Source organism: Hyperolius riggenbachi, chromosome 10 (genome assembly GCF_040937935.1).
Source record: "Hyperolius riggenbachi isolate aHypRig1 chromosome 10, aHypRig1.pri, whole genome shotgun sequence".
In the NCBI taxonomy this organism is placed as follows: domain Eukaryota; kingdom Metazoa; phylum Chordata; class Amphibia; order Anura; family Hyperoliidae; genus Hyperolius; species Hyperolius riggenbachi.
The window spans coordinates 43,707,978-43,720,215 of record NC_090655.1 but is presented as its reverse complement, the minus strand read 5'-3'; the positions used below and the strand labels follow the sequence as shown (position 1 = coordinate 43,720,215).

At 48.0% G+C, this 12,238-nt stretch overlaps 1 protein-coding gene across 2 annotated transcripts in view; it reads right to left on the bottom strand.

Annotated features, from left to right (window-relative positions):
- The window catches only part of CASP2 (caspase 2), a 61,538-nt gene that overhangs the window by 25,076 nt on the left and 24,224 nt on the right, over positions 1-12,238 (bottom strand). For both annotated transcript variants that reach the window (XM_068257879.1, XM_068257880.1), the window contains exons 2-3: positions 10,842-10,986; positions 8,499-8,657 (exon numbers count right to left, since the gene is read on the bottom strand). In XM_068257879.1, the coding sequence (XP_068113980.1) occupies positions 8,499-8,657; positions 10,842-10,985 (303 nt within the window). In that variant the 5' untranslated portion in view covers position 10,986. The remainder of the gene's footprint in view (positions 1-8,498; positions 8,658-10,841; positions 10,987-12,238) is intronic.

Here is a 12,238-nt window from a genome sequence, read left to right as displayed (position 1 = left end):
CCATTAGCTGCCTCTGCTGCTGTGCCTGGTGTAGCGTCACCTCTATGGCATGCCCCCCTTTCAGATGCACTTTGCTGGGAGGAGAGGAGACAGACATTTTTACAACTACTATATTGCTGTCCTTCCCCCAACTGCTCTGCTCAGAGATGTTGCATTGATGTAAACCTGTCTGCAGACCTCCTGCAGTGTGCTGTGCAAGTAAGAGCTGTGAGAGTGCTGCATTCTTGTATTACATTCATATTTAGATGGTAGTGCTGCAATCCTCTCCTCTCTGACCCACACATTGTTGTTGTTTTTTTTTTTTTTTTGTTATTGCCTCCCCCCCCCCCCCCCTCCTTTCTTTTCCACACTGGTATACATATTTTTTTCTTCTTAAGGGCCCGTTTCCACTAGTGCGGCGTGCGTCTCGCAGACGCACACCGCACTGAGCCGGTGGGCGGGATCGCAGGCGAATCCCATGAGCCGTGACATGCACGGCTATGGGATTCGCAGCCTCCGTGGCGAAATCTGCGGGGGGTTCCGGGCGAATCGCTCCCGCAAGTGATTCCGCCGCGGCGCCGTCATCCCCTATGCCAGAGTTTCCCCGTGCGAATGATGTGCGGGGAAACTCTGCCAAATCGCCGGCGAAACCGCCCTAGTGGAAACGGGCCCTTAGTCTGTCTCTCCCTCTCACACCTTTACTTTTGTCTCTCACACACTTTCCTCCGTGTTTTTTCTTTCCCAGTCCTTTGTCCCCCCCCCCCCCCTCCCCTCTGTAGTACATGCTGTCAGTGGCGTAGCTAAGGAGCTGTGGGCCCCGATGCAAGTTTTTACATGGGGCCCCCCAAGCACTCTAGACATAACAATTGATACGGCATGCTAAAACCTGCCAATGGCAACTACAGTGTCAGAGGTGCAAGAAGAGGCTGGGAAACAGTTTGTTAGTGATTACTACTATTCACAGCATCTATAGAAATGATTATTATGAGCACAGGACCAATAGAGAGGTAATAATGTAGATAAGGGAGAGCCCCTCTGGCCAAAGGGCCCCGATGCAGTCGCTACCTCTGCACCCCCTATTGCTACGCCCCTGCATGCTGTTTAGCACATAGACAAGCAACAAGCTTGTGTGCATGCAAAATCATCCAGTGTAACTCCCCATCAGTAGTTCCCAGTGTGATTCCTCCTTACCCACTTCCTCATTCGAAAGCACCCAGCATGATCCACCTACACTCGTCCCTACCAAGTAGCACCCAACACGATCCACCCTGCCCCTCCCTACCTAGTAGTGGCACCCAGCATCACCCTTCAACTCCACCCAACGTGACCTTACTTCCCCACCCGGCTACTTTTTCATGCCACCCGGCTGGTTAGAAATTCTGGGGAGAACACTGCAGACATGTGTATGTACAGTGCCTAGCCAACAAATAACTATGCTGTGTTCCTTTATTTCTTTCTCTGCCTGAAAGAGTTAAATATCAGGTATGTAAGTGGCTGACTCAGTCTTGACAGGAAGTGACTACAGTGTGACCCTCACTGATAAGAAATTCCCCCTTTTATCTCTTTCTTGCTCGCAGAAGCCATTTTCTGCTAGGAAAGTGTTTTATAGTTGGAATTTCTTATCAGTGAGGGTCACACTGTAGTCACTTCCTGTCTGAGTCAGGACTGAGTCAGACACTTACATACCTGATATTTAACTCTTTCAGGCAGAGAAAAAAAGAACCCCGTGGAATGATTGGCTTTGTTTTGCAATAATAATTTTTTTTAAATCCAGTGATGGAGTCATTCAGCTAGCAATGCCCTCCCCACCTGACAGACGCCTGCCTTGGTAATGTTGCACAGGCCAGCGATGAGGTCATCAGGGAGCTGAGCAGGTTTAATCAGTGCTGGGTGGGAGTGTCTGGGGCAGATGGAGGAGGGATACGGGCAGGAGAGGCGTTAGTTGGGATTCTAAACCAGGAAGTCCACATGAAGCCCGAGACTTTAAGCAGCTGCATATAATTAAGCCTTGCCGCCACTATCCTGTTATAACTAAACACTAAAACTCCTTTCCATTGATTTGTATAGCCTACTAAACAAATTCTAACAGCAATCATGATAAGTAAATGTGCCCATGCATAGAGGTATTGAGGTAATGAGAATAGGAGAATGCCTTCTCATGGGAGAAATGTGCCTGGGACAGCAATATAGCTAATGGGTTGGACAAGATCACATGACTCTCAGGTCTGGTTCACATTCAGATCGCAAAACGTGATTTTGCATTACAAATCTTCGGACATTTCCCACCGATAGTGTTTTGCGATTCCCGTTCAGGGCCCAAATGCTGCATACAGCGCATTTAAAGGTGACCACACACCATACAATTTTTTTAAATATCTGTTCAATTGAAGAATTGCAATACATTTTTCTGACTGATAGTAACATTTCAAAAATCTGACCAATATACCACACGTTTAATTTTTCCTCCAATTATGATAAAAATGATTGGAAACTGAGAAAATTGCTAGGGTGTGTATATTAATAAATTGACAATCTAACACACACCATACAATCTTTAGAAAAATTGAAGAAAAATTTCCAGCATTCCGGATCGATTAAAAAAAAAAAAAAAACGGAAATCCAATCGGATTTTTCAGTTGAATGGAAAAAAAAGCTTTCGATATTTTCAGGAGATCCAATCATATTTATTGAACTTCCGTAAAAATAAATAAATAAATCCGCATCATTTTATTGTATCATGTGTGGCCACTTTAAGATTTATACAATTTGCTAACGCTTCAGTGAGGTCCCGTGGGATACACAGCTGCAGCGCTCTGCTGATTGCGGGAGATCAGCAAAGCGCTGAAACACTCCTGAAAAGTTCCCCGGTGTGAACAAGTTCTCAATGCCAGACTCCATTTCCTAGCTTTAGGACTCTTTCCCACTAAGACGTTGCGTTAGATGCGACGTTAAGGTCGCATAACGTGCCCCCAACGCAACGCACGTGAGCTTTGAAGTTGGACGTTATAAAGAGCCGCGTTATGCGTCCGTGATGCATACTTTTTGACGCATACTATCGGACGAAAACGGCGCATGTGCAAACAGTCTAACGCGGCGAAATAAGAGTATAAACGCACAGCATGCTGCACTTTCATTTAGCGTGCAGTGTTATACTCTAACGCAACGTGGGCACTGTGAACAGCCCATTGATTTGTCATTGCTGTGAGTTGGTCTGCGTTACAGGCTGCTGTAACGTCAGACCACAACGTCCAACTTTGAAAGCAGCCTTACAGCTGAACATGTGGCTGGAGGTGCTGGCAAAGGCAGGTACAAAGGTGGAGCCTTAGTTTGCACATTTGTTTCTTTAGCAGCAAAGATGTCGCCCACCTCATCTATATTCAATTCTATGCACACGAGATGGGCAGAAGCTTGTGTCACCCACTATGCTAACACAGCCTGTTATACACTTAGGAGTTCACAGGAAGTGGAATATCAAGACCTCACTTTCTGAACAGCTAGTCAGCAAGGAGCAGAGGTCTTGAATCTGAATCTGTACAGATAAGCGTACAGCTGCAGGAGAACACAGCCAAAACAACAGATTATTACGTTTGAAAACGCAGTCCCAAAAGTAACACTTATAAATTACACTGAACAATCTCTGCTGTCACAATTTTGAGTTTCATTGGCATTACCACATAAAGGAGCAGCTCTGCTCCTGGCTCATGCATGCTAGCACAGTGATGCTCGGCAGAAACCCCCTGGGACACTGGTGGCCCTGTCACTAATGCTCCGGCCACACCGGTTATTTCACGCTAAAGTAACACAGGAACTGGATAAACTACTGCAGCACTTCCTGTGCTAACAAGGCGGGGGAGGGGAGTTGGCAGACACAACACATTATATTCAGATTATATTTTACTGTTGTCTCAGTGGAGGAAAGGCATGCAGGTCTGGGTGGAACCTGCCACGAGAGAAGCCTTCTGCAAACAAAGGAACCATTATGTGTACAGCCATTAGTAAGACAAAGAGCTGAGACAACACTGCTGCTCTCCATCTGGCGGATCACACAGACGGGTTTAGGCAGCTCAGAGCATCAAAGAGGGACCCTGGCCTAATTTCATAAATACATCTCTGTGGCCAGAGAACAAAGGATGCTGCACGACACGCCCAGATTAATGACTGTCTGCAATAAAGCGCAAAGCTTTGCATCCCTTACATTCCTAGTGGTTCTGGGTCACCATGAGCTATCCGGGGATTCTGACCACAACTTAGGTGAGCTTACTAGCCAACATACAGGATTGTTATTTTAGTTAAGGATGCAAAGGAACACAATGATAGCTGCACTTGTTATATGGGGAGCATGATGGCTGCATTTGGCATATGGGGAGCATGATAGCCGCACCTGTTATATGGGAAGCATGCCAGCTGCATGGGAGGATGATGGCTACAACTGTTATATGGCGATCATGCCAGCTGCACCTATTATAGCGCATGATAGCTGCATCTGCTATGTGGGGAGCATGATGGCTGCATCTGCTATGTGGGGTGCATGATGGCTGCATCTGCTATGTGGGGAGCATGCTGGCTGCATCTGCTATGTGGGGAGCATGACGGCTGCATCTGCTATGTGGGGAGCATGACGGCTGCATCTGCTATGTGGGGAGCATGACGGCTGCACCTGGTATATATGGAGCATGCCAGCTGAACCTATTATATGGGAAGCATGATGGCAGTACCTGTTACATAGAGACCATGATGGCTGCACGGGTTATGTAGAAGCATACCATCTGCACCTGTTATATGGCGAGAATGCCGGCTGCATGGGAGGATTATAGTGGCACCTGTTACATGGGGAGCGTGATGGCTGCACCTGTTATATGGAGTGGATGATGGCTGCACCTGTTTCATGAGGATGACATCTGCACCTGTTATATGGGGAGGATGACGGCTGCAATTGTTATATAGCGAACATGATGGCTTCACCTGTTCTATGGCGAGCATGACAGCTGCACCTGCTAAATGGCAAGCATGATGTCTGCACTTGTTATATGGGGAGGATAATAACTGCACTTGTTAGTGTTGTTGGTCACGATCAACTTGTTAAATGGAGAGGGTGTTGGCTACATTTTTTTTACGAGGAACATGATGGTTGTGTTTGTTGAGGACATGATGACTGATATATGGAGGACAAGCTAGCTACACATGTGATAAAGGGTCATAGCACATTATACGGCATGTTAAGTGAGGGATGTTTTTGTTGATTAAAAACAATAGGTATAGTGTTCTTAGGCATTGTCAAAAGTTGTCTTTTGCCTGTCTGTCAGTTTCAAGAACAGTGATCTGGCCCAGTACATAGTGGGAAGATCATGCTGTTCAGTCACAATGCTGCTTCTTCTTATCCTGCTGTTCTTGCACATAGAGTAACACACTGGAGACTTTCACTAGACTTTGAACTGAAATACTTGTAAACCAGTTCCTGTAAGGGCAAGGCCTCCATTCATTCTCCAGAAGGTGACAGTGAAACGCCATGCATTGTGTATAGAGGGCCATTCACAATGATGCAGTACTCTGATACATACAGTGGGATGTGCTGTAATGCAGATGTGCTTTCCCAGCATTCAAACAAAGAACATCGCCCTTATTCAATTCACTTTTTCTCCTACAGCCGGCCACACATCTATCAATGTTGTGGCCAGATCGACCATCCAATTTGATAACGGAAACGGATGAAAATCGTTCCCGAAACCAGCATATGCAATCGACAATTCAATCAAATTGGTCAAATGTATCAATCAAGCATGCTCGGAAATCTCAGGCTAATCGGCTGAGTAGCGGTAACAGCGTCGGAAACCCCCGGCCACTGTCCCCCCAAATGAAAATGTACCCCTCCCTTATGCATTCAGATCTCACCTGCTTCCAGTCTCATTCACTGCTTCGTCACCGTCAGGCGTGTGCGTGTGATGTCACACATGCGCCATTTGCTGCACGCGGCTACGGTGTGGTGGCTGCATGTGATGGCGGTGCTCACGGGGAAGCAGCAGGCGAGACCGGGAGCAGGTGACTCTAGGCCAATCTGCCCATACATCGCTAGATATAGGGGCACTTTAAGTTTTCTGCTAGGAGATAATTTTTCATCTTCCATTTCAAATAACTTGTCAGCACTCTGCAACTGCAAAACAACCAAAAAATAGGTATGTTCTTGCTTGCTGGTGGCTGAAAGGGAACCTAAAGTGAGAGGGATATGGAGGCTGACATGTTTATTTCCTTTTAAATAATGCACATTCCCTGGCTTTCCGGCGGATCATCTGCCTCTAATACTTTAGGGCTCGTTCCCACTGTTGCGACGCGATTTCGGCCGCATTCCGACGCTTGTAAAAACGCATGCGGATGCGTTTCCACATGCGTTTTTACCCGCGATTTCGCCTGCGATTTCGCATGGCAGGGTGCCATGCGAAATTAACCATGACACTGCCAGGGCTAAATAAAATTGAAAAAGGTGCGAAATCGCACGCGAAATCGCGGGTAAAAACGCATGTAACAAATGCATGCGTTTTTACTATTAAATACATTAGCGGCGATTCGCACGGATTCCCGACGCAGGCGAAATCGTTGGCTCTTTTGTGCGTTTTTTTCACGCTGAAAAAAACGCACCTCAACAACGCTACAGTGGAAACAGGCCCATCCACTTGTATTACATGTGCGGATCTGCATGCGTTGGACGCATGCAGATTCGCGATAGTGGAAACGAGCCCTGAAAGAGACTCTGTAACAACAAAAACCTCCCCTGGGGGGTACTCACCTCGGGTGGGGGAAGCCTCCGGATCCTAATGAGGCTTCCCACGCCGTCCTCTGTCCCACGGGGGTCTCGCCGCAGCCCTCCGAACAGCCGGCGACTGTGCCGACTGTCAGTTCAATATTTACCTTTGCTGGCTCCAGCGGGGGCGCTGTGGCGACTTTCGGCACGGAAATAGACGGAAATACCCGATCTCCGTCGGGTCCGCTCTACTGCGCAGGCGCCGGAAACTTGCGCCTGCGCAGTAGAGCAGACCCGACGGCGATCGGGTATTTCCGCCTACTTCGGCGCCGAGAGGCATCAGAGCGCCTGCGCAGGAGCCAGGAAGGTAAATAATGACGTCACCGCTGCCCGGACTGCACGGAGGGCTACAGCGAGACCCCCGAGGGACGCAGGACGGCGTGGGAAGCCTCATTAGGATCCTGAGGCTTCCCCCACCCGAGGTGAGTACCCCCCAGGGGCCGTTTTGGCGTTACAGTTCCTCTTTAAGCCAGAGGTCTCCAAACTTTTTCGGGCAAGTGCGGGGTCAACATACTTCAGACGGCTGGGGGGCCGGAGTATACATAAAATGATGTTGAAAAACATCACATTGAATCTAGGTGTTTATCCCCCCAATCCTACCTTTGGGATAACTCCCAGCAGCAGCCATCCAGTCATGTGGCGACCGAAGAACGTCTCTGTGCACCAGACAGTGAAGCATACCCAGTTGACAACCAGTTGGACAGCAGTGTCAACTGATGCAGAATTGGATTGGATGCCAGCGAATAACTGTTCACTGACTTCTACAGCATATGGATGGGTGAAGCCAGTACGGCTATTCTGTATGCGGGTAGCCAATATTTAAAGGTGCAGTGGGCCACATCTATAAGTTATACATTTTATGTTTGGGGGCCAGAGGAAAAGCCTTGGTAGGCTGCATTCAGCCCGCAGGCCTTAGTTTGAGGACCACTGCTTTAAGCCATAGACACTGAACAAGCATGCAGATCAGAGGTTTCTGACAAGATTAGCTGCATGTTTGTTTTGTGTGCGATTTAAACCCTACTGACCAGAAAGATTAGCAGGATAGCCAGGCAACTGGTATTGTTAAAAAGGAAATAAATATGGCAGCTTCAATAGATCTCACACCTTAGGTTCCTTTTTAAAGAAAATCTGTAATGAAAAAACCTCCCCTAGGGGTACTCACCTCGGGTGGGGGAAGCCTCCGGATCCTATTGAGGCTTCCCCCGTCCTCCTGTGTCCCACAGCGGCGGAGAAAATCCTCCCGGAGCAGCGGTGATGTAAATATTTACCTTTTGGCTCCAGCGCAGGCGCAGTATCTGCTCTTCCCACGGAGATAGGCGAAAATAGCCGATCTCAGTCGGGCCGGTCTACTGTGCAGGCGTAAGTCTCCTGCGGCTGCGCAGCAGGGCGGACCCGACAGAGATCGGCTATTTTCGCCTATCTCCATCAGAAGAGCAGCAACAGCGCCCCCGCTGTAGCCAGAAAAGGTAAATATTGCACAGGCTGTCGGATTTGTCGCCTGTGTGTTGCGCGGGCTGCAGTGAGACTGCCGTGGGACACAGGAGGATGGGGGAAGCCTCGATAGGGTCCGGAGGCTTCCCCCTACTGAGGTGAGTACTCCCAGGGGAACTTTTTTTCAGTATGGGTTTTCTTTAAAAGGCATATCACCTAAAAGAAAAGTTAATGGAATAGGGGTCCATGGAAACCATTCTGAGCTGACCCCACCAATACAGGAGACACCACTTACTTGCAGTCTGGCATTCCTCACTTGCTCGTCCAGCAGCTCAGCCAGGTGCTCCTGTCCAGTTTTGCGCAGGGCGGTGCAGAAAGCAGAGAAGGCGTGCGGACCTCTGCGGGGGAGAAGATCCAGCAATGCCGTGTTTCTTCTGAAGGTCACACCTTTGGTCTGTTTGATGGCCATTGAAAATAGCAGAGAAAGAATAAAATAAATAAAGACCAAATACCTAAGCTAGTCTTTAATTCTGTACATCAGTCATAAGGGGGACAAGAGAGATCAGATAAACTCCATATATAAAGGACAACCCAGCTTTTAGCTTAAAGCAGACCTGAACTCAGAACTTCCTCTGCTCTAAAAGAAACGCAACAGCATAATAACCTTTAAAAAGAAAAACATTTCTCTGTTACAGATGATACAAATCCTGAAATAAATCTGCAGTGTGTCTACTTCCTGCTTTCGTGGAATCAGGCATATTGTTAACCTTTCAAAAGAGCAGGGGGGAGAGCAAATTACAACTTGTGATCAGATACAAATGGGGGGGGGGGGGGGGGAGTAGACAGGCTAAACTCTCTACATACAGGGTGCATTTCTCTAGGTTTTCCTTCTGTCCTGTGCAAGAGTTCAGGTCCACTTCAACCTTCCTGGTGGTAACCCCAGAGTCAGGCTCGAGGCGGAAAACCGCAGCTCAGAGCGGTAACCCCAAGCCTGACTCGTGGTAACCGCCTTTAGGTGTAGGCAGAGCCTGCACACAACGGGTGTTTCAACTCACCTCCCCCGGGATCTAGATGCCAGTAGCCATTCTTCTTCCTGGCCTCGGAGGCTCTGCATCCCTCTGGTGAGATCGCTGCAAGACGTCATAATGATAGATGGAAATCTCACTACAGGGTTAAACCGCCACCCTGAGGAGGGATGGAGAATTGCAGTGCTGGATCTCAGGGAGGTAAGTGCAAGGCAGCTGCAGATCTCTTTAGCAGCATGATTTTGTCCTAGTTTTAGGGTCTGAAAGCATGCAAAAAAAAGAAAACCCCTGCAACGCTTTTAGATCCTAAAATCCAGAAATAATCATACTGCCAGGAAGGGTAAAGAATGCTTCCAGTGTAAAAGCCTGTCATGGCACACTTGTAAAGCAGTGAAAATCGTGATCGTATCAAGATTTTCGATGGCTAAGGGCAATTACAGTACCTGGAATAGTTCCCCTAACCCCAGCACCCACAATGGCATGCACCGCCCTTTTAGGGGGGAAAACAAAAACCCCCACAAAACTCTGGTTATGTCTCATTACCAATTCCGGGAACGCAGGAATTGAAATCTATGCCGCTTGTGGCTGCCAATTCCTGCTAGGGCATAGATTTCAATTACCGCGCTCATACGGACCCGCCGCTACCAACGCTCACTCATTGCCGCAAACAGTGGGAGCGGCGGGTCCGTGCGTAGATTCGTCAGTAGGAGCTGGTTTGTGGTACCAGCAGCCTCTAGTCCTTAAAGCGGAACTGTAGATACAAATTAAACACATTGTTTCACTTACCTGGGGCTTCCCCAAGCCCCCAGTAGCTGTCCTGTCCCGTGCCTCTCATCGACGAGCCTCCGTTCTCCCACCGCCAGCTACTTTCGGTTTCGCTGCCGAGCCACTGCACCTGCGTGGCTCTGGCCACGCGTATCCTTTCTTCGCGTTCCCCGCTATTGCAGAGGGGAACGCAAAGAAAGGATACGCTTGGCAGGGCTGCGCTGGCCTCGACTTGCAAGTCGAGATACGGAACGGAGCAGCGGCAGAAGAATGGAGGCTAGTGGAGAACCAGCGCGGGACAGGACAGCTGCTAGGGGCTTGCAGAAGCCCCAGGTAATTGAAACAATGCGTTTCATTTGTATCTACAGTTCCGCTTTAAGGCACCAGAGACTGCTGGTACGCAAGTGGTTAAAGTGGACTTGAACTCTTGCACAAGACAGAAGGAAAACAGAAAAATGCACACTGTACGTATTTAGTTTAGCCTGTCTAATTCCCCCTTATCTATGAGTAATCACGAGTGTAATTTGATCTCTCAGCTGCGGCAGCTGGCTGCCTCAGCAGAGCAGCTAATTTGTAAATGCAGGATGTTAAACCTATGTCTGCTTCCACGAAAGCAGGAAGTAGACACACTGCAGGTTTATTGCAGGATTTGTATAAGCTGTAACAAAGAAATGTTTTTCTTTAAAGGTTATTATGCTGTTGCTTATCTTTTAGAGCAGAGAGGAAGTTGTGAGTTCAGGTCCGTTTTTAAACTTAAAAGGCCAGTTTATACTATGGTGTTATCAAACAAGTGATAAAGGGCTGCGCTGGTCCTCAAGAAGTGAAACAACCAATGGCTTGTCTTTTACCTCAATATGCTCCTTCATGAACGGAGTTAAGACATTTTCAGCCAGCAGATGTTCTATCAGTTCTTCGGGCACCATTTCTTGTAACAGTGTCACCCGTAGCTTGGTGAGGGCACCTTTGTGGTGCTCTTGCATGCCGCCCAACATCCTGTCACAGCAAAGGAAACAAAGAAGTCAGAATGGTCATCCAAACACTGGAGGGCAGCAGAGTTCTCTGCAGCACGGATACTAGATGGCTGGTACCTAAGGGGTACTTGTGGTGCGTTCAGAGTACTGTGTTTGCCAGACTATTCACAATAATAAGCGTTGAAGTTTTAGAATATGATAAAAGAATAAAACAATAACCAGGTATTTTAGTTACCATAATCGATCGGTAGAAGATCAGGCATGCTGGAAATTAGCGATCTGATGCGTCAATCTGCTGGGATATAGCACTGTGTGTACCAGGAATAGGACTACAGAAATTATCTTACTGATCATTTACTTTGTGTTCAGCGTCCTTTAAAGTACCCGAATTGAAGTTTGGGTATAAATTGAGATACTTAAAGTGAACCTCCAGACCAACAATCTACTCGGCCGCACTGAAAAGGCTTGGTGTATCTTTAACAGGTTCACAGCATCAGAACTTTGTTTTTCATACCCAAGCCTAAATTTTAGCTGCTTAGAAGGTAAGCTCTGCCCCATCAAAGAAAACTGCCTGGGCATTTTCCCCCTAATGCTGTGCAAAGCATGATCGGATGTCTGATCTCGTTGCCTAGCAGCTGGGAGGGGTGATCAGGAAGGACACAGGACAGTTGGAACTGTGTCTCATGCTCCCAGTCACCTCCTTTCAACCAAAAAGATGGCTGCCCTCATGAAATCACAAACCTTTGCCTGTTCTTTTAAAACAGGGTGGGTAAGAGATTATATTATCTATTTTAATTAACATAACTAATGTAACTTAATGATAGTATGTTTGTTTAGGCTGGAGTTCCTCTAACTAGAGAGAGGGAAGCCTCAGGATCCTATTGAGGCTTTCCCTCCCTGCTCTGATGTCCCCCGTCCCTGAGTGTTGCCTCCCAAGTATGGGCAACAAGGCATTGTTGCTTATCATATCGGGGGCTGCGTAGCTTTTCTTGCAGCATTGCCGCGCAGGCCCAAACCCACATGCGCAGTAAGCCGGGGCCGCAGGCTCGGTGCTACTGCCCATGCGCGGCCGTGCTCACGTGTCTCCTGCGCGGCCATGCTGCAATAGCAGCTACACGGCCCTGATGTGGAGGGGGGCCGCATTTAACGTTAGGGAACACTGGACCACGGAGGGAAGCCTCAATAGGATCCTGAGGCTTCCCTCTCTTCAGGTAAGTATCTTATTTTGTACCTGAGCTTCGGCTCGGGATCGCTTTAAAAGTTCTGAGGAGTTT